Source organism: Podarcis gaigeae (genome assembly GCF_964106915.1).
Source record: "Podarcis gaigeae genome assembly, chromosome: 13".
Taxonomy (NCBI): domain Eukaryota; kingdom Metazoa; phylum Chordata; class Lepidosauria; order Squamata; family Lacertidae; genus Podarcis; species Podarcis gaigeae.
In genome coordinates, this window is record NC_139689.1 from 39,459,743 (window position 1) to 39,485,659 (window position 25,917).

General features: G+C 42.8%; 2 protein-coding genes across 7 annotated transcripts in view; both read right to left on the reverse strand.

The window, feature by feature from the left end:
- Window positions 1-8,625: 8,625 nt before the first annotated feature.
- On the reverse strand, window positions 8,626-20,803 carry LOC310830264 (vomeronasal type-2 receptor 26-like). The gene is made up of 6 exons (XM_083710016.1): window positions 20,548-20,803; window positions 18,324-18,606; window positions 14,456-15,319; window positions 12,813-13,040; window positions 11,421-11,547; window positions 8,626-10,686 (listed from the first exon to the last, which is right to left on the reverse strand). The coding sequence occupies exons 1-6, from the start codon at window positions 20,781-20,783 to the stop codon at window positions 9,788-9,790; spliced, it is 2,637 nt and encodes an 878-aa protein (XP_083566142.1). The 5' UTR covers window positions 20,784-20,803; the 3' UTR covers window positions 8,626-9,787.
- Window positions 20,804-23,251: 2,448 nt separating this feature from the next.
- LOC310829924 (vomeronasal type-2 receptor 26-like) overlaps window positions 23,252-25,917 on the reverse strand; it is a 43,846-nt gene continuing 41,180 nt past the window's right edge. For all 6 annotated transcript variants that reach the window (XM_083709055.1, XM_083709054.1, XM_083709058.1 and 3 more), the window contains 3 exons: window positions 24,737-24,964; window positions 24,309-24,435; window positions 23,252-24,158 (listed from right to left, as the gene is read on the reverse strand). In XM_083709055.1, coding sequence (XP_083565181.1) covers window positions 23,260-24,158; window positions 24,309-24,435; window positions 24,737-24,964 — 1,254 coding nt within the window. In that variant the 3' untranslated portion in view covers window positions 23,252-23,259. The remainder of the gene's footprint in view (window positions 24,159-24,308; window positions 24,436-24,736; window positions 24,965-25,917) is intronic.

Sequence of the window (25,917 nt, forward strand, 5' to 3'; positions counted from 1 at the left end):
TCCAGAAGGCCTCCAGATGACCACCTGAGAATGGGAGATAATGGGGAGAGAGGGAAGGAAGGCTGGTATCGGCACCTGAGCAAGCATGGACATGCCAGGGCCCATCAAGGCTGATAGTAGTCTCCCTGGCATCCTTTCCCCCTATTTTTTAAAAAATACATTATAGTCAGAGTGGTGGACCGGGCATGTACATGGTCACAGATGCCCATTTTTATTACTACATTTACTTCAAAAATATACCGTATTTACGTGAATCTAATGTGCCATTGAATCTAATGCGTGCCTTAATTTTCAAAACCTTGACACCCCAAAATGTATTTGTTTTTTTTTTAAAAAAAGATATTTATTGAAGTTTCAAAAGTTATACAAAAAATAATAATAAAAACAAAACACAATTACACAAAATAACAAATATATATATAAAAAATACAAAACTAAAAACCATTTAAAAACAAGTAAAGTTTCAATTCCTTATTTTCTTATAACTTACTTCCCCGACCTCCTCATACCTCCCCTTTCTGTATTCCAATTTCTAATTATTAATTCAACAAATCCTCTCCCTTAATTTTCATTTAATTTTTAACCTTTCTTTTCTTTTTACTTAATCATTACAGCTGAAAACCACTTAATTTCTAAACCAGCATCATTCTAACATTCATTAATTTTGCAATGTTTCCTAAGATAGTCGTTAAATTTCTTCCAATCTTCTTCCGCCGTCTCTTTTCCCTGGTCTCGGATTCTGCCAGTCATTTCTGCCAGTCCCATATAGTCTATCACCTTCATCTGCCATTCTTCCAGACACCCCAAAATGTATTTGCTGGCGAATGTAAATGCGCCATCAAATCTAATGTGCACCCTGATTCAATCAATCAATCAATCAATCAATCAATCAATCAATCAATCATTTGTTGTGTTTGGCTAAAAGCCATTACAAATTCAATTACAGATCCAGCAAGTCCATTAAAAGCTGTTAAAAGAAACCCAGAGGTATACATCCACTTAAAATAAGTCAGTATTAATGAGTTGCCTGCACAGTCTACAGCATTGTCTTTTATACAGCTAGCACAAATACTTTGGGCAGCTTTAGCAACCAGGGCTGTTTTGTATGCGACAAGTGGATCTTTTTTGCGACATTATTTAGCCAAAAAAAGTGTGCATTACATTCAAGTAAACACAGTATTATCCTTTTCTGCAGCAAAATTGTGCCCATTCCGAAATATTTAGCAGTAGAAGCAAACGCCATTTATTTATTTATTTGTTTAGTGATGATGTTGCTAAGATTTAAGTCAGTTAAAAATGTGAAACTGCACGTTCTCAAGAGTATATTTTTACTTTAAAAAACTAGAGTGGGCAAACTTTTTGTTGTTCTTCTAATTTAACGGGAATGTAGGAGTACAGTGGTGCCTCGCAAGACGAAATTAATTCGTTCCGTGAGGCTCTTCATATAGCGGTTTTTTCGTCTTGCAAAGCAAGCCCATTGAGAGCTTAGCGGATTAGCGCTATTAGCGGTTTAGCGGCTTTTAGCGATCAGCTGTTATATGGGGAAAACAATAAAGGCTGACATTCTGGTCCCAATGACAGCATCTGGTCCCCGCAAAAAAGCTTGCATACATGAGCAGAACCCACCTCATCATAAACCAATCCGGAAGCGACTTTTGAGAGGATCTCCTGAATTGCTTATTAACAAAACCAAAAAAACCACTAAAAGTGCCAACCCTCAGCTCTGATTTTGATCAGAGCAGATGCACTGGGGGAGGGGGGAGAGAATGTTTTAACACACTCTCCCTATCACTCTCATGTAAGTAGACTCCCCGAGCTGAATGTAGCCCTTCTTGGGTGGAGGGTAGAGATACTGGTATTGTATGGTCCCTTTTGCTCCTCACTTTTCTTTTATTAGTATTCTACCCCCTTTTCATCATAGAATTCAAGACAGGACATGTGGGAGGTCTGCAGTCCAAGCGCTGACCAAACCCACACCTGCTTAACTTCAGCAAGGGTTCCACAGCATGGGTCTTTGGGTCATGTTGAGAACCAGTTGCCTCCTCATCACCCTACTTCTTTCTTTCTTTCTTTCTTTCTTTCTTTCTTTCTTTCTTTCTTTCTTTCTTTCTTTCTTTCTTTCTTTCTTTCTTTCTCTCTCTCTCTCTCTCTCTCTCTCTCTCTCTCTCTCTCTCTCTCTCTCTCTCTCCCTTCCTTCCTTCCTTCCTTCCTTCCTTCCTTCTCTCTCTCTCTCTCTCTCTCTCTCTCTCTCTCTCTCCCCTTCCTTCCTTCCTTCCTTCCTTCCTTCCTTCCTTCCTTCTCTCTCCTCTCTCTCCTCTCTCTCCCTTCCTTCCTTCCTTCCTTCCTTCCTTCCTTCCTTCCTTCCTTCCTTCCTTCCTTCCTTCCTTCCTTCTCTCCTCCCCCCCCTCTCTCTCTCTTTCCCTCCCTCCTTCCTCCCTTCCTTCTTTTCTCTCTCTCCCCCTCTTCTTTCTAGCTTCACTCTTGCCTTGGCTGGGTCCTTGTCTTCTTTTGCCCTCCAGCTCCTTTTGCTTTGCCATCTCCATGCATCTCATGCACTCGCCATCCCTTTGCGTGTTTCATACCTGCTCTCCATTTCCTTTCTTTACTCTCATGCTTTCTGATTGCTCACTTGGAGCTGAGCCAGGCCTGCATGTCTGTTGCCAAACACATGCTTAGCAATTTGGCTATAAAGGTGAAGGGAGAGTTGCCTACTTTTGTCCATAAATGGAAAGTGGGGACAATAACTAGACTTGTCTTCTCTACCACCTTCCACTTTATGGCCAAACTGGTGAGTGTGTGTTAAATATGCAGGTGCCTGATTTGGAGCTTGATTGCTTTCTTAAGTTGCCTCTTATCTCTCTCTCTCTCTCTCTCTCTCTCTCTCTCTCACTTGCATTCTGCTTTCTCACCTATCACTCTTGACTTTTGCTTTCTCTGCCTCTTCCAGATGATTTCAGGGTAGCGAGCAAAGAAATGGGAGGTGAATGGGCAGAAGAAAGGAGCCCTTTAGACACTTAGATTTAGTGTTAAAGGCAGCACACAGACCTAATTTCAAGCAAGCTCAAGTGCAGGGGTGTCTACAGTCTGTATGCAACCATAAAGCCTTAACCTAGGAACACTTCATGCAATGCATCAGAAAGGCTGGTTCTCTCTCGAAAAAGGCTGATGGATGCTTAAATGAGTTGTAGCCAGTAAGAGCTTCAAATAAGCAAGATTGCAAAGGGCCACAAAAATGCTGTCAAATAGTCCCACCATAGCAAGACTACCTTATATGGGGAAAGGGAAATATAGTCGATTCTGAGAAGTGCCACTTGGGTGTTAAGATCCTTCTTTAAATCAATAACTGAAGGCCTTACATCTCGCTCAGTTCATCCTTACTGTGTCTATTCGCATGGTTTCTTACTGGGCAATTCCAGACTGTCCCTATTTCGGGTGGGATTCAAACTCCAGCAAATTCAGGTTGCACAATTAAAATGGATTTGGAGCCCTTAAAATGGATTTGGAGTGCGATAAACCAATGGATTTGGAGCCCTTAAAATGGATTTGGAGTGCGATAAACCAGCTTCTCCAAAAATATTGTGCTATATTACAGTAAGAGAAGTGTACCAGATGCAAAGTCACCTAACCTCCATGCAAACCAAACAGGATGAATGCTCAGGAAACAGGTCATCTGGAAGCAACCACGATATCCTCTAATCCTTTGCCTCCTTTGCTCTCCCACAATCTTTTTCTTTTGCCCAAATCTTCTGCTCTGCCACTGATCTTTATCTTACTTTTGGCCGCTTGATCTTCCTTCTGCTGCTTATATGGCCTACTGTTGCTTCACACTTTCCTTTGTGTCCCTTTCCCATCACATTTCATGTTTCGCTCACTCTTTCCCTCTTGAGCTAGTTACCTCTTACTTGTACAGTGGTACCTTGGTTCTTGAACTTAATCCGTTCCGGGAATCTGTTCGACTCCCGAAACCATTCCCAAACCAAGGTGTGGCTTCCGATTGGCTGCAGGAGCTTCCTGCAGAAGCCACGTCGGATGTTCGACTTCCGAAAAACGTTCACAAACCGGAACACTTCTGGGTTTGCGGCATTTGGGAGCCAATTTGTTCAGGAGCCAAGTCGTTCGAGTACCAAGGTACCGCTGTATATGCAATTACTTACATTTGCAGTTTTTCATACTCACTTTGTTTCTTTGCACAGTATCTTGCTTGCTTACTCACTACTCCTTCCTTCCTTCCTTCCTTCCTCTCTTCCTCTCTCTCTCTTTCTCTTTCTTTTTCAAGTTGCTTGCCTCTCTTTCAATCACTGGCTTTTTAAATGCTTCACTAGGGATGAAATTTGTTGAGAAAATGACCTGTTCAGGCTCTCTCCAGCTCCTGCAGCAATGCACCTGCCATTGCCGGCTGTCCATGGTTTGAGCAGTTATCAATTGCCTGGTGCTGAATCAGGACTCATGCCAGGGTAGCAGTAAAGGGAACGTTGCTACTATTGTTCTGCAGAATGATCCTCTCCACGCAGCACCTCTTTCTCTCCTTTGCCTGCCTTCTCCTCACCTTCACTTTGCTTCCAGATCTCGCTTGCTCAGCAACTGATCCTTTACCCAAGCTGTCTACACACATCTATTTATTTATTTATTATTTTATTTATTACATTTCTATACCACCCTTCATCCAAGAATCACAACATAAAAACACAAAAATACATGCCCACAAACGAAAACAATACCCCCCCCACACACTTGTAGAGACCATAGATTGTTTAATTAGCCAAAGGCTAATTGTGAGAAGAGGAAAAGTTAGTTTTGTTTGATAGTTTTGTTTGATGCCCAGCAAGCCTTCCTGGGGTGAGCATTCCACACATGCTAAAATCACTTTCAGCTGTTGCATTCACATCTGTAAAACTAGCACTGACCGATATGTCTCTTTTATTTTTTCTGAATTCTTCTCCCACATTAACAGCATTCACATCTGATGCCAAAATATGAGAGGGGTTGACATGTACCTTGCTGTTTTCTGCTTAACTTGCCTAGGCTGTTGGTGCTCTTACTTGTGACTCTGCTCATCCTCTGTTTCAACCAACTTTTCCAGAGTGGGTACTTGGCTCTGAGCTGCAACATGGGACCCACTTTCACATTTCTTACTGCTGATCTTACCGTCTTTTTCCTTCTCTCCTCTTGTTCACTCCTTTATTTTTTGCTGTCTCCTTCTGCTTTTCTCAACCTTTCACTCCTCTCTTAAAAGACAACAACCCCTTTTAAGCAAAGCAAAAATTGTGAGTGTGCCACTGGTAGAACCCATCGTTAGACTGAGGTGATACCCAGCTGAGAATCCTAACCCGCCAGTTGGAGACCAGCACATAGTTTCCTTTGCTCATCTGTTCCCCCATCACCCTGCCTCTAATTCCTGCATCCCATCCTGTTTTCTATCCTATGCCATTTCTCCTTGCTTAGCTTCTTGCTGCTTTTAACTGCTCTGTTTTATTTGCTTGCTTTTTGCTTGACTGCCTCCTCTTTGGCTGCTTTCATTTCTGCCTGCTGCCTATTACCCTTCTTTTCTGCTGAGCTTCTCTTCCTTCCTTCCTCTACTGTAGGACTGTACACCCACAAATTCAGTTTGTTTCCATCCCTGCTTTCCATCCAGTTTGACTTGTGATGCTTCCTCAAGCCGTTAGCAAAGGTGCAGTACAGTGTAGGAACATGAGGAAAACGTGCCTATTTCTGTGAGTATGTATCCATGTTGGTCTGTTTAACAGGACCAACAAAAAGGGAATCTAATAGCATCTCATGGATTGGCAGCTTTATAATGTTGCCTGGGTGGATTTGGCAGCAAAGGCAGCGAGTGAGTTTGTGGCAGGGCCTAGATTTATGCGTTTGGCAAATATCCTGTTGCTGAATAGTCACGTTAGATTTGGAGACTATCCATGAGCAAGGACAAACTCATGTGTCTTCATGCATCTGATGAAGGTCTAGCTGTTGCCAAATCTGTTAATCTTTTAAGGTTCTGTAAAGCTGTTTTGTTTTTGTGAATACTTCTGTGGTTATCTTATATTCTTATATTCTCATTGAAATGAGAAACTTTGGGTCACTCCATTTCTTGCTCTCCCACACTTTTTACTTTGCTGCTGACTTTCTCTCATGCACTCCTTTCTTCTTCCTTTATGCATGCTTGTTAACTCTCACTTCAACCACACATGCTTATCTCTGTTCTTTTATTTCTTGCTGACTCTTCCTTCCTGGCCATTCTTTTCAGTTGCTCAGTTGTCACTTTGTGGAATCCCTATATTTCTCTTCTTTTTAACCTCTGTGTCAGTATTGCCTATTGTCTGTTTCTTCAACTTCTCAGTCCTGGCATGTGCACAACCTCACACACTCCTCTCTCTCTCTCTCTCTCTCTCTCTCTCTCTCTCTCTCTTTCTCTCTCTCCCACTTTCTCTCTCTCTCTCCCTCTCTCTCCCTCTCCCTCTCTCATTCTCTGGGCCAATTGACTCAGGTGTGTGTCAGCTACTGGAAACCTGCTTGAAATTACTGCACAGGCCGCAAAGACTATGGGGTTTTGTTTTCAGTGCCTTAGCCCAGCAATGTAAATGTGGTTGCTGGGTTTAGTTTGTGGACTGTGCGTGAACTACTTACTCCCCAAAAGCAGGGAGATACTGAGCACAAAACACTTCAAGCAGCCATGCCAGGAATGTGTGAATTGGCTTTACAATCTCACTATTTCACGTCTTGTTTTTACTCTTCCGTTTTCTTCCTGTTGAGCTAGCTTCCCTTCCCTTTGCTTACATGCTTTTGTGATCTGTCTCACCCACCCCCCTTTAATTTGCCTGTTCTACCTCTATGTGATTATTAAAGAATGTCACAAATACTTAATGCAACAATAAAGAAAATTATCCCACAGTAGCTCTTTCATATGAGCAGTGGCAGACTCATTCATATGAAAAAGACCAAGTGATCAAGCGATCCTTCTCCTGCTCTGAGCATTTCTGCATTGCTTCATTCCCTACAATGAGCTCATAGTGACATTCCTGGATCTATCCCAGTTTATCCCCCCCCCCCCTCCTGAGAATTCTGTGAGCCAAGCTTAGGCGAGAATGAAGGTGTGTACAGACCATAATTTAAAAGTAAACTCCAATATGGAAATACGCATACTACAATTTGAGCATCTCTGCCATACTCCCCAACCCCACCCGCCACAAGATAGATATTCTGGTTTTCAGCAGAAACTGGATTGCACAGTGCAGATTGTGTCTGTCACAAAAGCAGCTCTTGCCACCACCCACACCTTTTGGAACAATTTTTCGGCAGTAAAAAACAAACAAAAGCAAGTACAAAAATGCTGAACTTTGAAAAAATCAAAGCACCAAAGATAGATTTGAATTTGGGAACGGTTGTGTGTGCCCTGTGAGGAGTGAAGGCAAGGGGTGCAGGGGAAGCTTGAATCATCATAGCAGAAAGGTTTCGCTCATTTGTGCTCAGTGACCTGTCTAAAACCATCCTTTAAGCTTCATGGCTGAGCAAAGGTTCTGGAAATAGAACAAACAGCTGTGAGTGTCACTTGGAGACACAGCCCTCTTGCCAAATGATGGCTGAAAGATCAAAATATCCAAGCAATATATGCCACCTATTTCATTATATTGGTTGTGGCATTCTTGGTCTTCCCTGTACATTCTTTTTTTTTAAGCAATGATTTTAACACAGAACTCCCTGATCCAAATCCAATAGTCTGTCCATTACACCATATTGGCACATAACTAAACTGCAGTGTTCGTCCTATGGTTCGTATGAGAATATCCAGGTATTTCCCCCCACCCACCCCAAAATAATTTTCTGGTTTTTCCTGCCAAAATGAAGGATCGTGTTGCAAATTGCACTATTCATATTTCTGATAGAACCTCAGTATTGGAGATATGTAGACTGCCTGGAGGACTGTATCTATGTAAATCATACAGAGAACTCGTTGGGGAGGCAATATATAAATGTAGTAAATAAAAATTAAATAGCAAATAGCCAGAAAATGATAAAAACATCCTTGCGGTATCAAGATGAAACTTTACAATTGGCCAGGTGTATTCAGTATCCAAAGCAGGTCATGGAATATAATTCTAATTTTTATTTACCAATCTTATTGTTTGACATTTTTTCAAATAAAGTGTGGTGGTATTGTATTTCCTAATAAAATGGAGTTGAATTTCACTCATTTTCAAAGTGTTCTTTCTCCAAACTGTTCATTCAGACACATCCCGTCCCATCTTATAAAAACAAGCCTGGTAAAAAGACCAATGTTGTTATCCACTGAATTTTAGGTAAACACACATACCAGAAATCAATAAGACTGGCTATTGCGTGGCGAGACCCCTCCCCCCAGTGAAATGAAGACATGTGACACGTTATTTAAGGTTAATGGGCATAAAAAGGCCACAACTTTATTGATTACAGGAATTGGAAGGTATTGGCCTTAGGCATTGGCTCCTATCGACTACCCGGCATGTGGACTGGGAAGGGTTATCCACAAGCCGTGGGAGTCCTGTTGAAGTACGCCAACTAGGATCCCATGGGTGTCACCGCTCGGGGGAGGGGGTGGCCCGCAACCCCCCCTCCTCTCGAGCTCGGAAGGGGCTTTAATAAAAGCAGCAGCTCAGCTGAAAACGTACTTATTCAAAAGTTCTTTCAGTGCAACTTACTTCCAAGAAAGCAGTCTCAGAATTGTAGCCCGGGTCATACTCCATAACTTTAAATGAGCTTTAGCCAAGACTAACTCTTCCTAGATTATGCCCATGGTGCATTAACTGTTACAAATTGTGTAAATTGTACACAATTCACTGTTTACTAGATCTTTTTGTTAACAGTACAAAAGAATGAGAAGCCAGCAACCCAATATTGCTTTGAGGGCATCACCAGATAGTCTATTTGAATATTCACTCCAATGGGTTTCTACAAAGTTTGTGGGGTGGTTAGACAATGCCAGCTGTTCATTTAGTATTCATTCTGATTCATTTGTCAGGTGGTTAGAGGGTGTTGCACACATTATCCCACACTTTCCAAGTCAGCTTTAACTGCAGAACCTGAATTTGCTGATATGTGATCGTATTCAGCTCAAAAATACTGACAGTCCAGGAGAATCCTGAGATTCACAGAGGTCACCTTGATTCTAGAACAAGCACTTGATGCATGATGCTTTCTTTCCCCCTTCCACTACAGCTGCTGCCTCCTCCAGCTACTGCTGGGAATGAAAGCATTCTGCAGATAAATGCCTCAGAATCAGGGCAAGATTGCCTGTTCCAGGAAAGGAAGGGTTAACAAACTCATTATTTCCCCCCCCCCCCAACAAGAAAGTATGTCTGAGCTGGATGCTCCAAGCTTCTAAACTTGGGCCTTATAGCTTGTGCAAGCAATACAAACAAACTAGAAATTCTTATCGTCTAGTGTTCATTTTGTTATTCTAAGTTCATGGAGGATAACCGCTCCTTCTACCCCTCCTCAAAGCGAGCAGGCATTTTCTTCTGTTGGCGATTTTTGAAGACAATTTATTATTTTGGGTGTTTTTCTTCCATCATTATATATAAATATATTGATATTCTTCTCTTTCTACAATGTGATGAAAGGAGAATCAAGTGACTCAAGCTATATGTCCCACTCAAAGTCCAAAACAAAAACTATATCCAAAAGAGTTTCTTGATTCAGATGTAACAAAGGACACATAGCCAAATGTTTAAATATAGATTTCCAAAGGATACCTGCCATAAAATGCAAGGTGCCCATATTTTCATAGAACAAAAAACAGAGAGGATATGCTCATTTGCTATTTCCTCTTTATTAAGCACTCCTTGCTGTTCAGTTCAGGCCTCAACACAATGATGTAGCATTTGGGGAAAAAGATGGAACCCAATAAGCCAGCACTGGAGGCCAAGATGGAGAAGATCTCCACAGCCACCATGTATTTCCCCTTGGTGCTCAGGTAGACCGGAACAAAGGAGATCCAAACAATACAAAACAGGAACATGCTGAAGGTGATGAATTTGGCCTCATTGAAGCTCTCAGGCAGTTTCCTGGCAAAAAAGGCCACAACAAAGCTGACAATGGCCAACAAGCCCATGTAGCCCAAGACACAGTAAAACAGGGCAACTGACCCTTCGTTGCAGCCTAAAATGATTTCCCTCATCACAGAATGCATGTCAGAATCAGGAAATGGGGTAGAGGTTCCTAACCACACACTGCAAATGCCCGCTTGGATAAGGGAACAAGAAATCACAATGGAGCTTGCCAGTCTTTTCCCCACCCACTTCCTCATTCTGGATCCTGGTTTGGTGGCCACAAAGGCCAGAACCACCGTGATAGTCTTGGCCAGAACACAAGAAACGGTCACTGTGAAAACAAGGCCAAAAGCCATTTGTCGGAGCAGGCAGCTCACTCTTTCTGGAGGGCTGAGGAAGATCAATGGGCAGAGGAAGCAGAGCAGGAGGGAAATGAGGAGAGTGTAGGTGAGGTCCCGATTGTTTGCTCTGACAAGTGGTGTGTCCTGATGTTTAATGAAGATGACTAGGACCACCAGTGTGAGGAGAGAGAGAGAAAGAGCCAACAATGCTAAGCTCATCCCCAGAGGCTCTTTAAAAGACAGGAAGCTGATGGTCTTTGGAATGCATTGTGATTGGTCTCTGTGTGGATAGTGGCCCTTTGGGCACGCAACACAGTCTACCATGTCTGGAAAGAAAGTAATGTATTATTATTTCAGATGTGTTGGAGAGTGACTACTAAGCTGCTAGTATGGTACTCTTAAGGTTAAATTAGAAATATCACAGATATCTCCTTTTTTCACATTACAAGAAATGAGATTCTGACTAAACACTGGAAAGAACCTATCGACGGGAAGAACTTAAGTAATGCGTAACAAACATTTTCCTTTTAGGACAGTGTCCATTATGGGGGCTGTCTATAAAGAGGGATGGAGGAGAAATTTGATTTTGTTGCTATTTGAATGGGAAAGTTATCTAAATTGCACTTCTTGAACCAACACATGAACCAAAGTACAGTACAGTGGTACCTCTGGTTACATACACTTCAGATTACATACGCTTCCGGTTACAGACTCTGCTAACCCCAAAATAGTACCTTGGGTTAAGAACTTTGCTTCAGGATGAGAACAGAAATCGTGCTCCAGCGACGCGGCAGCAGCAGGAGGCCCCATTAGCTAAAGTGGTGCTTCAGGTTCAGAACAGTTTCAGGTTAAGTACGGACTCCGGAATGAATTAAGTACTTAACCCGAGGTACTACTGTATAGTTACCCTGCAAAATGTGTAATTCTCTAAAAAATTGTGATATATTCTCCAAACAAACAATAAATACAAAAATGTACCTAATACTAATTATTTAATTAATTTTCTCCACAACTTCTAATATAGCTTATGTTTGAAAAGTATTTATCTTGTGTCTCTTACCCTTCTGAGACGAAATCTTGCCTTGAGGACAAGGAACACAATCATAGCAGCAGAATGGCTCCCCCTCCTTCTTTTTCTTGCTGGTACCAGGAGGGCAATTTGGGTTACACATAGAAAGGGGTGGAAACTGCCCATTTAATGAAACACATAAACAGTTTAGCACACAGAAATTAGCAGCACTTTTGGCTTCCTATTCCCTCCAGCTAGAAGCAGGAAGACACTAAGTTACTTATTCTGCTCTTCATGATTTTAAAAAATAATGCCAAAACTGACTCTCTATGAGCCCCCTTTCGGCATTCAGAAGGAATGCATGAGGGCTCAAGGTGGGAAGTGGATTGGGGGCTCATCCTCACCAGCTCTGCCCCCATTATCTCCATACATAATGTAATACATTCTCCAACCCCCAATTCTCCAGTCATAGGACATGTAAAAACTCATGGTTCTTGGAGAGGACTGAGGTGCAGTGCCAAGGATGATCTACAAGTGTAAGAGTGGTCTTGTGTTCATTCATGTTCAGCTTGTGGGTTACCAGCAGGCATCTGGTTGGCCATACATAGGTAAAGGAACCCCTGACCATTAGGTCCAGTCGTGACTGACTCTGGGGTTGTGGCGCTCATCTCGCTTTATTGGCCGAGGGAGCTGGCGTACAGCTTCCGGGTCATGTGGCTGGCATGACTAAGTCACTTCTGGCGAACCAGAGCAGCCCATGGAAACGCCGGAGCGGTACCTATTTATCTACTTGTACTTTGACGTGCTTTCGAACTGCTAGGTTGGCAGGAGCAGGGACTGAGCAACGGGAGCTCACCCCATTGCGGGAATTCGAACCGCCGACCTTCTGATCGGCAAGTCCTAGGCTCAGTGGTTTAACCGACAGCGCCACCCGAGTCCCCTGGCCATATATAGTTCAATATAATAACCACCTGAGAGAATAGGAATGTTTTTACATGGTACCTAAAGATATGTAGAGAAGGTGCCAAGCGAGTCTTCTTGGGGGACAGCTGATTTTATTTATTCCTTTGCCCTTATTTATTGTTTTGAGTTTTCCACAATCTAAGAAGCCCCTTTCCTCATTCTATGGTTGGTGACACAGGGCAGCTACCCACATCTTATTCTTGACAAAAGGCTCATGTAAAAACCCTGGGATAGAGAAAGCCCCAGCCCAACAGCTATGTTTCTGCCATATCCAGATGCTGGCCAAGGCTGGCCACTGGTGTTATGCTGGACAAGATGGGCCATTGGCCTGACCCCACAAGTTCATCTTACTTTCTTAGGTATTGCAAAGGGAAATGTTTTGAATCAGGCTGAAAGCCAGGGATGAGCTGAACTGATGATCTCTAAATGCAACAACACTCTGTTTTCCTGTATCTCATGGATGTAAGAGTTATGCCCCACCTGGTGAAAGCTTCTGTGCCACACCATTCTGTTGTCATCAATGGAAATTTGCTGGCCTGGGGCAGATTCCACACCCACCCTTCCAACCTTGACCCTCACGAAGGAGTTATTTGGAAAAGTGACCATGTTGGTAATATCAAAGCCAGCTTCTACTTCCTTGTTCTCACCAAAAGATACAGTTTCTCTAGCAGAGTTGTTAAAGGAGACACTGCTAAGGAAGGGATGGAGCTGCATTGAAAGAAAAAATAGTAACCATGAAGTAATGTAAATGTCTTTCCTTACTTTCCTTACTGTCTCCAGACTGTGAGTACACATAGATACTGCTATGCAAAAGTAAGCTATCCCTGATAAATGGTTAGTAAGGGGAGAATTTGCCTAGTGCGCTGACGATTTCTATTGTTTCCTATGGAGAAAATCTCAATGCTTTCCGGAGCAAAAAGAAATGATTAAAAAAATCCATGGCTTTTAGGACACACTGCTTGGATATCTGCCGTTGTTGCAAGAGGGCAACCAGCCTCATATACTCAGCATGAAGGGGTTAATACCATGGAGTAAGCTGTCCTGCCAGGCTCCCTCACTTTGGGAAGAAATGGGCAACAAATCCTGTTTTCTACTCAGCCTAATTGTGAATTCTCTGCTCCCTCCAGTCACATGGATTTAATCTGCCTCTCTTGTTTCAGACAAGAATGGAATATGAAACTAGTGTTTTCTATACCAATTGTTTAGGAACTATTACCATTTTGTAATCAAGTTATGTTTTACTGCCTGTGCAGATTTTTTCTGACTGCTATATGGAAAAGCACATGAATGTTACCTTTGAAGAATTTTGTAAGTAAACTATATTATAACCTTCAGTGGGATTCATTGGAAAGAGCACATCTGAAAGTTTCGCAGCCTATATTTCTGTGATTTGATCGGTGTATGTTTTCTCGTGTTAAATCTCTATGGTTTCCTTACCCAAAACTTGGGTCTTGGCTTCCCAGGATTTCCAACAAGAACGACATTCCTTAATGATTTCAGCTAAGATACAAAAAACAGCTTTAAAGAAATTCACTAAGTCCTCTTCATTACTTGTTTTTTGCTGGTCAGGGACAACCTCTGTGGGTGCTGTGTTTGCTCTTCCCTAGATTTTTCCTCAGTTGCAGAACATGCCTTGCCAACTCTGAGGCATGGGGCAGCTGGGATGCACATGGTGTTCTTGGCATGATAGTGTAAGTTCAGCAAGCCCTGGCAGGGCCCCGTGACCAGCTTAGCTTTTTGATGAACAGGGCAAGTGTACCCAGCTGCTCCACTCTCTGTGTGGGCCTGCCTTTCAGTGTAGGATCGAATCTTCTGATTAACTTGTATGCAGAGAGGCTGCTTGTGACGGAGCAGAACAGTGCTAGAGAGGATCACCCTGCACTAACAATTTCTCTGCAAAGACAGCTGCTCACGAAAACACAGCGCCCTGCAGGATTGGATCCTCCTGCTTAACAACTGTAAGCGGGACGCTCTGATCTGACACTGTGCTGCTCCTTCATGAGCAACTTCTCTGCAAACAAGGGGAGAATCTGATCCTACACAAAGTGCTCAAACATTTTTAGAATGCTGATTTACACATCATTGCCCATGTCAAATAAAATATATCTCATGATAGGCATTACCTGCCAAGGCTGGAATTTCTGAAGCTCCTGCATCCCTCCTTCCACCGCTGTCCTGTATTTGGTCCTGGACAAGAACATGGCATGTAGAGCATGTGCTGTGGCATAGACAGCATTATAGATGCTATAGCTGTGGCCCGTTATGCTCATCTCAAAGCCAGATGAAGGGAGATCTTCCAGCTTCTCCTCTCCAGTGCAAGTTCCACTGGCCTGCTCCTCTGTATTGGAGTTTGGAAATAAACAGAGAAATGCTTGTTCCCAAAACTGCTTGACAAAGCCATTTCCATTTGCCTCAAAAGGATTTTGGACCTCAAGAAAGGCTTTGAATCCTTGCACCATATTTGAATGAACCGCAAAGGAGAGGGAACCATGGAAGACTTGCATATCCCAGTTCATTTGATAGGTCAGTGCTGTGAAATCCACCTGTGCTGTCAGTATCCACACCTTGCCCACAGATGTCTTGGTCACATTTTCCAATTCACCGAGTGTTACCATTTCTTTCAAGTCAGTTATAGAGATTGTTTCTCCATAGAAAACAACAACTTTGGCTTTACTTTCCATCATAGCTTGATAAATTTGGATTGAGTAGGACTGCAGATCATAATACTCTGCCAAATATGTGATTTTGGGGGTTTTCTTTGAGAAGGCCAAGCAAATGCCTTTCTGGGAGAGCAGAGGTTTCAGGGTCTCAATAAATCTCTCTCCACTGTCATTATCCACAGCGAGCAACCCAACCCACGTCCAACCAAAGTGCAGCAGTAACTCAACGATCCCAGTGTATTGATGGGCTTCATTGGGCACCATCTTGTAGAAGGAGGTAGACTGGCTTTGACCAGCAACCTCTGGGGCAAAAGAGCCATAAGTGAGCTAGAAGGAAATAAAGGGGCATAATCCATAAATTGATTGGGCATGCATTTCCTGACTAATTATAAGGTGAGTTGAGACAGTTGCCCCAGGAAAGAAGGCACTGGAAAACTGGGAGGGTGGCAGATCTTTTCTGCATGGAGTGCTTGTCAACCTCTGCCTCCTTGCATACCCTCTTTCCCTCTCCTCTCCTCTCCCCACCCCATTTTTCCTTCTCCAGTTCCTTCTCTTTGTTTCCGTGCGGTCCTGCTTTCCTCTCCCACCTACTCCCTTTCCCTTTCCAGTTTGTTCTCCTTGTTTTCCTGCACCTCTACTTTCCTGCACCCTAGCTTCATCACAGCATTTCACCTTCTCATTTCATGGTGTCTTAATTTCCCTTCCCTACCTTTGTCAAACCCCTAACCCACAGAGTCCTGCTCAAGGGCCACAATGTGTGGGGCAGTTCCAAAGAATCCTAGAATTGTAGAGTTGGAAGGGAACACAAGGGTCATCTAGTTGAACCCACAGAAATGCAGGAGGTGGTTGAACAATGCGGCATCAAGCAAATGTTATGCCAGACTATAGGGGCCAACGCCTTGGGCCTGAGGTCCCTTGGACTCCCCAATAAAACATTTGAGGGGGCTGCCCTCCCCTCCCACAGGTGATGGGCATTACCATTCAAATGGTGTGTCCGCACTGTGTCATTTTGCAGGCGGGGTCTTGCCTGCCCCCCCATATTTTTTCAAGTTGGTATCACTTGGGGGGGGGGGGTTGCTCACAAAACCTCCAGATCACCTTTAACTGCATAACCTGAATTTGCTGGTATGTGACTGAATCTTATTCAAACATAGTAACAGCCTGGAAGCATCCTGAGATGAATTCTAGCTCAGGCACTTAGTGCATAGTGCTGTCTCTCCCTCCCTCCCACCCTACTATGACTGCTACCCCCTCCTGCTACTGCTACTGCTGTGAATTAAAGCATCCCGCAGCTAAATGCCTCAGATGAACACAGGAAGTTGTCTACTGCTGTGTCAGACCATTGATCCATCTAGCTCGTCACTGAATATGTGGAGTGGTAGGAGACCTAATCAAAGATGCCACGGACTGAGCCTAGGACCTTCTACATTCACTGCAGGTGCTCTACTAATCCTTCCAGTAGTGTGATGACTTGCCAGAATAAACAGGAGCAGAAGCTCACCACAAGATTCTGGATTGCAATCTGGGTTTCCTTCTAATATTTTCAGGTATGCACCCCAATTCGCAGTGGGTTGCAGAAAGGTTCCACCAGACATTCTGCTGCCACTGAATCTTACTTCAATGCAACAAATAGGATCACATCATCCACTGTGTTTGAGACACCAGACTAACTAGAGGAGTCAGGGGAGGCATGTAGCATACACTGCTCAGACACCCAGCAGAGAGAAAAGGCTTAAGAAAGGGGATGAGGAATGCCTACCTACAGCAAACATGTTTAAATGTTGCTGAAGGGTCAATACTATATGACAGGTGAAGGCACGTTTTATCACATGTGGTGGAACTGTAAAATAATCAAAAGTTATTGGGAAATGATTTATAATGAAAAGAAAAAAAATGTTTAAGACAACCTTTGTTAAAAGACCAGAAGCATTTTTGTTAGGCATTACAGGCCAAGACTTGCCAAAAGAGTGGAAGAAATTATTTATGTGTGCTACAGCAGTGGCTAGGATGCTACTAGCCCAAAGATGGAAAGATGACAAGATACCAACGGAAGAAGAATGGCAACAAAAACTGATGGAATATGCTGAAATGGTGAAGCTAACTGGGAAAGAGACAAGGAGAATAGACACTTTAAAAAGGACTGGGAACCATTTATGCTGTATTTACAGAAACATTGTAAAGAAGTGGACTCACTAGCAGGGTTTGAGTAAACACTTACAACTAGGAAAACAAGCATAAAAATGAAGACGTAATAATGGGAAAATAGCAATGTGTAAGATGTACCGTATTTTTCGCCCTATAGGGCGCACTGGCCCATAGGACGCACCTAATTTTTTTTGGGGGGGGAATAAAGGGGGAAAAATTATTTTCCCCCCAGGCACGGGGCTGGGAAGGGGGAAGCCCGAGCTTCCCCCGACCCCAACCCCCAGAACATGCAGCTCTCCGCAAGCGTAGGAGCCCAGCGCCGGGCTCCCACGGCTTGCGGAGAGCTGCGCAAAGCTAAGCCTGGGCGTGCTGCGCCTCCACGCTGTTCCCCAAGTTTCCGGGGCTGGTGGCGGGGAGAAGCACACATCTCCCCGCCGCCAGCCTCCAAACCACATCGGGAGACAGGGGAATGGCGCGCTGCGCCTCCCCGCTGTCCCCTGAGCTTGTGGGGCTGCTGGCGGCAGGGAGAAGCACGCTTCTCCCCGTCAGCCTGCAAACCAGGTCAGGGGACAGCGGAATGGCAGCGTTTCGCCTCCCCGCTGTCCCCCGAGCTTGTGGGGCTGGCGGTGGGGCTCTCCTGAAGCCTGGAGAGCGAGAGGGGTCAGTGCGAAAGCCTGCATTCGCCCCATAGGACGCACACACATTTCCCCTTCATTTTTGGAGGGGGAAAAGTGTGTCCTATAGGGCGGAAAATATGGTAACTGGAAAAAACATGGTACAAAACAATAAGAATATAACAATATTTAATTAAAAGATTACAAAATCAAGGTAGAAGAAGACAGGCAGGATAAGGAAATATTTAAAGAACCAGAAGAAGAAATTGAGGGAAGTCATGAGAGAAGGGTGGGGGAAATGGGAATCCATATGTTCCTTTTTGTAGCATTAATTATTGTGTTGAATATAAAATTGTAAAACTTATTAAAAATTATATATGGGGGGGGAAATACTATCTGATAGCTTTATGCTAAACATATTATTTAATTGTGTGAGGCACACTGGAAACACTTTTTGTGGAGGGCAGGATCACTCTCCTTTGTCAGTCACAACTATTCTTTACTATACAAAACCTTTCTGGATAGAAAAGATCATGGTGAATGAGTGAGAAGTCTCCAGTGGGAGATCTTACCTGGGGGATCTTGTAGATGCTCAAGATGTTTGCCATTAGGAGGGAGGTTTCAAAGTCAAGTCCTCCAATAACTGCCATCTGAAGTTTCTGGGTTTCACACTTGTAGTTGGGTACAAGTGTGGATGGGAGGTTCAGAGTAGCTGCGTAGGTCATCCTTTCATTGAAGTAACTGTCATAGATGTGGAATCCCAATGTAATATTAGGCAAGATCTTGGGGTTCTCATTGATCTCCTTGACAGCAAACACCAAGGCCAGGATATGCTGGTAGTTCTTTGGCAACACACTGCACAGAGAATTTTATGCTGTATCATTGTATGCAATTGTATCAAATGTGTGCTATACATTTTTTAAGGGCCACATGATGATTCTTCGGCATGTCAGTGCAAATTGTGCCCTAATATACAAATATCTGCAAAACAAGTTCTGTTAAAAGAATGCATTGTATTCCACTTGTATAACACTTTCACTAATACATGCATTTTGGGGTCATTTTACCCCAGGATACGCATTTTTGTATACATTGTTTGGCTGGAGAAGTACACTAAAATTTGGAGAAGGGTGAATTTCAAATGATGGCTCTCTTTTGATTTCAACATCTTTTTAGAGCATGAGAAATCTGGTAGGTTCACTTTTAAATGTGAACTGATTTGAATCCCCCCCCCCTTCTCTAATAAGGAAATACAGTGGTACCTCGGGTTATGTATGCTTCAGGTTACATACGCTTTAGGTTACAGACTCCGCTAACCCAGAAATAGTACCTCAGGTTAAGAACTTTGCATCAGGATGAGAACAGAAATCGTGCTCCGGCGACGCAGAAGCAGCAGGAGGCCCCATTAGCTAAAGTGGTGCTTCAGGTTAAGAACAGTTTCAGGTTAAGGACGGTCCTCCCGAATGAATTAAGTACTTAACCTGAGGTACCACTGTACATATATTTACTTAGGGGTCCTACATGTACCTGAACGAGATTCAATGATGCTGTTGCTGACACCATCCTCTGACCAGATTCCCTAAACCTCCACTCCTGCCCAATTCACTCACGGATTGATTAAACAACTGCTAGATACAAATTGCCACTTAACCCTCCAATTGTATTTCTGGCTGGTTGGACAGTTGAACTGATTTAAGAAATCTGCTTCCTAACCTGAAATTTCCACCAGCTCATTTGTTCTGATGCTCACCTCAAAATATTATCAACACACTTATCTGTTTACTTTCACCTCAGCTTTCTCTGGTCTTTGCCACATATTCCTTCTCACAACGGACAGTTAACTGCCATTTCTTCACTGATCAGAACCTTCATTTGTTGCCCGGGCCAATTGGAGTGAATGTAACTGAACCAGGCCCTGCCTATAAATATTACATGCAATTGTCTCTTTTCCCCCTTCTTCTCTTCCCCTCTCACCAAGAAGCCATCACCGAATAGCCCTACACCACATTAAGAGCACAAGGCCTCAAACTTTGACAGTCACACCTGGACATCAGCAGAAGCCATGCAGAAAGCATACTTAGGGTCAGAGGCGTAGGAAGGTCAGGTGGCACCTGGTGCAGAAAAATTCTTGTCACCACCCTCCCACACATTGATTTTTTTTTTTAAAAAAAATGGCCTGCAAAAATAGTTTTATGTTATTTCATATTTTCTTACAAAAGAATGTGGATTATGGGCCTCTGATAACAAGTAGGCAACTGTGGACAGGTACTTAAATCTACAGGATGGATTGTGTTTTGGCTCCACTGAATTGAAATTTCAGCCTTCCCAACATATGAAAATGGGCAAGGAAACAGTTATTTACGTGGAGGAGGGTCAAGATATTAACTGATATGCATGGAATTTCAGATATAGCTATATAATTCCTAGTGTAGTAAGATAAGACCTTTGGAGCAGGCTTTTATTTTAAAAAAAGTTTTTTATGAACCATCCAAGTAGGGCAGTTATTGTTCCTTCTTGACACCCCCGCTCCGTGATGGAACCCAGGGCAGACCGCCCCCCCTGCCCCCTTCCTACACCCCTGCTTAGGGTTGCTGCCTAAGAAAGCATAGATTTAGGGTCTCCCTCTCCCTCTTTCCAAGCCAACTCTTCAGCTTTGCGACAATTTCCCCACCCACCCCCCACCTCTCCCTGGAAGTAAATCCCAGTGAAATCAGTGGAACTTGCTTCTGAGTAAGCCTGGCCAGAGCTGGGGGATGTTTTTGTGACATCTGATTACATGACATATGAAGTCTTTACAAGGTATTAAGAAGTTGACTGGTCGTTAGCCTTTCCTTGAAGTCTTCTTTGTCAGAAGCAGTAAGGAGGTGAGAAGCAAGTCCGCCAAGAATAAGATCACCAGGTTGGTAGTATTCATGTGGAATTCTGGAGCGATCATGGATGGTGCAGCTTGTATGTTTGCACACCATATGTGGCAGATGAAAGAGAAGGGGCACAATAAACAGCAACATACTGAGGCAAATATTCTTCCTCATCACACACCCTCAGTGCCATCTAGAACCACGCTCAGTACAATATTCACAATATTCTGCCTGACAGGAACCACACCAATTCACAGATTAAAATCCTTTGTTGTAACCTGACAAAGAGCAAAGCAGAAATCCTCCCTCTTCCTCTGCCCTCTCCCTTACCTAGATTGGCAGCAAGGGGTTTTTATACCTATATTTAGTCTTTGGCTGGCATTCTCTGGAAATCTATTGAGACATTATCCAAGGGATAATGACAAGAGTAGCAATTACAGATGAGATAATAACCAGGGCTCTTCACATCAGGTCCATCAAACAGATGGCACGAAAACCTGCTTGTAATGTTCCGTTCTGTCCATCTTTGGGCCAACAAAAGTACATGTTGTATTAACCAATGAGAAAGAACATAAGAATGGGTCTGTTATTAATGCTGACCAGTGGAATAATTTATCAGACCTCCTAAAATTTCCCACTCAAACATCTGTTCATTAATTTACTGAGAACCCTACCAAGACAGGCAAAAGAATAGTGAAAGGGACTGAGTTTCGCAGGTGGTTTGTGTTGGTGACAAAGAAGAATAGGTATTAAACGAGAATTCTCTGAAGGCCAGGATCCAGGTTTGGGGCAAGCAAATACTCTTTGATGAGAGAATCCCAGCAGAGATTTTAAATCACAAAATATCCATTAAAGTAAACATGGAAGTATAGGCTTTTAAATCTTTAAAACAAGACCTTGTTAGTTCCAAAACCTCCCTCCCTTTGTTTATCACTAGTTTTGACTCCAAATTCTACCCTTAAATCTAAAGAATAAATTTCCCTCCTGTTCACAGCAACTAGACTAGTTATTGCCCAAGGGAGGAAACCTTTAATATACCAATAGAGCCTTGGGTTAATAACATCTAGAGCATTGCCATATCAGAATGCTTCACATACCATAGGTGACTAATCAAAGGCATCTCCAAATAAGATACCTTTGACACGATCTGGGACTCAGCCACAATGGTGAAGAAAAAGTGTTTTATATGCATTCTAACACTGTGACACCAGATGGCGCTGTGGAGTTCCATCTTTCGCCAACATGATTTGCCATTACAGTCGTACCTTGGTTTTCAAATGCTTTGGGAGTCGAGCGTTTTGGCTTGCGAATGATTGAAAACCAGAAGTGATTGTTCTGGTTTTCGAATGTTCTTTGATGTGACTTCCGTAGCTTCTGATTGGCTGCAGAAGTTTCCTGCAGCCAACTGGAAGCTGTGCCTTGGTTTTTTAACCTTTTGGAAGTCGAAAGGACTTCTGGAATGGACTCAACTTCCAAGGTACCACTGTATAAAGTTTACAACACGTTTTCCTGAAGTGTTTTTTTGCTTTGTCTAGATCCAGCCCTGGTTTCCCTTTTTTCCTTTTTTATTGAACAGGATATTTTAATGCCATCACCATTCACAGAGGTGAATTACAATAATCATGCCAGTGTTCTTATCTGTTTACAATTTATCTGTAAATATTCAATGAAGCATTTCCATTCTTTTCTAAAAAGTTTGTTATCTTGATTTCTTATTTTTCCGATAAGTTTTGCCATTTCTGCATGTTCCATAGGTTTTTGAATCCATTCTTCCTTTGCTGGGACTTCTTCTTTCCATTTTTGGGTGAGTAACATTCTTGCCGCTGTAATCCCTTACATGAATAAGTTCTGTCCCTATAATTCCCAAAAGAAAAGCTTCTGGCTTTTTTGTGTGTGTTTTTTACAAATGTTATTTTAAACATCATTTTCAATTTTTATATATCATTTCCCAGCAAGACCCCCCACATATGTTAAAAAGTACCTTCTCTTTACATTTCCAACACTTATTTGATTTAGATTTATACATTTTTGCCAATCTACTCAATATTAGATACCATAAATATATCGTTTTCATATAATTTTCACTTAGACCGTAACATGCTATAAATTTTATATCCATATTCCACAATTGGTCCCATGCTTCCATATCTATATTATGGCCAATATCTATTGCCCAATGTATCATTGAGGATTTTACTTGTTCATACTTAGTTTCGAAGTCCAATCATATCTTATACATTTCAGACAGCACATTGCCGGGGTGTCAAAGTCACTTAAAGGCCCTCTGGGTCACTATAATGTCTCCCACTGCTTCAAATAGGAAGTGAGAATAAACAAAAGATGCACTAACTCTCGAGGAAGCCTCAAATATTCGCAATTGATTAAGCATGGGTCTGAATGCCTGCAGCTTCCTTAGCTAGCAAAAAACAGTTGAAATATCTCTGCCAGCTTCTTAGTTTTTCAAATGCACCATAAGGTCAAAAAAGCATTGGGAATTCCTGTGTCAGAGAGATCACAGAGGATTTTTAAAGGAATTGCACATAGGAATTATAACAGATAAGATACAACATAGTTATACAATGTAGAAAAAGAGAGATTAATTTGCCCATATTCTGATAGAACAAATAAACAGAGATGATAGGTTAATTTGTTATTTCTTCTTTATTAACTTCTCCTTGTTGTTCAGATCAGGCCTCAACACAATGATGTAGCATTTGGGAGCAAAGATGGAACCAAGTAAGCCAGCACTGGAGGCCAAGATGGAGAAGATCTCCACAGCCACCATGTATTTCCCCTTGGAGCTCAGGTACACTGGAAGAAAGCAGATCCAAACACTACAAAACAACAACATGCTGAAGGTGATGAATTTAGCCTCATTAAAGCTGTCAGGCAGTTTCCTGGCAAAAAAGGCCACAACAAAGCTGATAATGCCCAAAAAGCCCATGTAGCCCAGGACACAGTAAAACAGGGCAACTGACCCTTCATGGCAGCCTAGAATGATTTCCCTCATCGCAGACTGCATGTCAGAATCAGGGAATGGGGGAGAGGTTACTAACCATACAGTGCAAATGCCTGCTTGGATAAGGGAACAAGAAATCACAATGGAGCTTGCCAGTCTTTTCCCCACCCACTTCCTCATTCGGGATCCTGGTTTGGTGGCCACAAAGGCCAGAACCACCGTGATCGTTTTGGCCAGAACACAAGAAACGGTCACTGTGAAAACAAGGCCAAAAGCCATTTGTCGGAGCAAGCAGCTCACTCTTTCTGGAGGGCTGAGGAAGATCAATGGGCAGAGAAAGCAGAGCAGGAGGGAAGTGAGGAGAGTGTAGGTGAGGTCCCGATTGTTTGCTCTGACAAGTGGTGTGTCCTGGTGTTTAATGAAGATGGCAAGGACTAATATTGTGAGGAGAGAGAGAGAAAGAGCAATCAATGCTAAGCTCATCCCCAGAGGTTCTTTAAAAGACAGGAAGCTGATGGCCTTTGGAATGCAATGCGATCGGTCTCTGTGTGGATAGTGATCTTCAGGGCACCCAACACAGTCATCCATGTCTGGAGAGAAAATAATATATTCAGATTTCAGATGTTCTGGATAGCTACTACAAATTATACCGGTGTGAAACTCTTGAGGTTAAAATAGAAATACCACAGGTGTCTCCTTTATACATTTGAAAAGCACCATGTATATATTGTGTCTCCTACCTTTCTGGGATGAAATCATGCCTTGAGGACATGGAGCACAATCATAGCAGCAGAATGGCTGCCCCGCCTTCTTTTCCTTCCTGGAACCAGGAGGGCATTTTGAGTTACATAGCGAAAGAGGTGGAACCTGCCCATTTAAATAAACACATAAACATTTTAGCACACAGAAATTAGTAGTATTTTCCCCGGCCCCCAAGTAGAAATAGGAAGACACTAAAATACTTATTCCAAACTCAGAGCCAAACTACTCATTTTTCTATTCATGCTTTACAAAAAGTGTACTCAACCTGACAAATCTGGGGAACAAATATCTCAAATGGAGTGTGATCTATTGGAATGTCATGTTAAAGATATTCTCTTTTCCTATCTCTTAATGTTAAAGATATTCTCTTTTCCTATCTCTCATGGATGTAGGAATTATGCCGCACCTGGTGAAAGCTTTGGTGCCACACCATTCTGTTGTCATCAATGGAAATCAGCTGGGCTGGGACAGCCTCCCCACCCAGTCTTCCAACCTTGACTCTCATGAAGGAGTTATTTGGAAAAGTGATTATGTTGGCAATATCAAAGCCAGCTTCTACTTCCCTGTTCTCACGGAAAGATACCGTTTCTCCAGCAGAGTTGTTGAAGGAGACAGTCCTAAGGAAGGGATGGAGCTGCATTGGAAGAAAAATAGGAACTATGCATATGTCTCTCCTTACTGACAATCAGGATGGCTCCAACGTTCTGTACTGGCAGGGACTGCTAAGCAAACAGAATCTACTCATTGGAATTGGTTCGTAAGGTGAGCATTCCCATAGATAGCCAAAGATTTCCTTTTTCTCCTATAGGGAAAATCCTAATGCGTTCCCAACCAAGAAGAAATGAGAGAAAAATCCATGGCTTTCAGTTCCCACTGCCTGGATATTTCCCACCCCATGAAAGAGAATCGTAGGGTAACTGGCCTCATATAACCATCATGCAGACATTTAATCAACGCATGAAGGGGGTTAATGCCATGGAGTAAGCTGTCCTACCAGGCTTCGTCCATGTCACTTTCATTCACTTTAAGAGGAAATGGGCAACAAAGTCTTTTGGCTCTGGGGAAACTCAGCCTACATGTGAATTCTATGTTTACGTTAAGCAGAGGATCCTAGTCTACACTCAGTACTTGAAAATTTTCAGGGGATTGAATCTATCTCAGCACCTACTTCTGTCCTATTATCACAGTACCATTGAGAGTGTCTTAACCTTTAGTATATTATCGTGGTATGGGAGCAGCTCTGAAATGGATAAAAAAGCTTTACAGAGAATAATTAAAATTGCCCAGAATGTTATTGGGCTCCAACTACCAACCCTGGATGAGATCTTCACGTCTCGCAGCTTGAAGAAGTCACACAATATCCTGAGAGATCCCACCCATCCTGCTCACAACCTCTTTGAACTGTTGCCTTCGGGCAGAAGATACAGGACAATGAAAACACGAACCACACGCCTTCTGAATAGTTTCTATCCAAGAGCTCTGATTGCACTAAATAATGATCTCAGGGCCAGTTGTAAGAAATAGCAAGCAGTGAGTAGTAAGGAATGAGATAGATTTTAGGTTATGCTATGCTTCTAATAGGTTATG

Bases quoted from the DNA above. Each gene is read 5' to 3' on its own strand.
- LOC310830264 (XM_083710016.1), bottom strand. From the start codon at position 20,783: ATGAGGAAGAATATTTGCCTCAGTATGTTGCTGTTTATTGTGCCCCTT. The intron at 18,607-20,547 runs GTAAAGACTTCA...TTCTCTGTGCAG, and splicing joins AGTCAACTTCTTAATACCTT to TGTGTTGCCAAAGAACTACC. The intron at 15,320-18,323 runs GTAAGATCTCCC...ATTTCCTTCTAG, and splicing joins GCATCTACAAGATCCCCCAG to CTCACTTATGGCTCTTTTGC.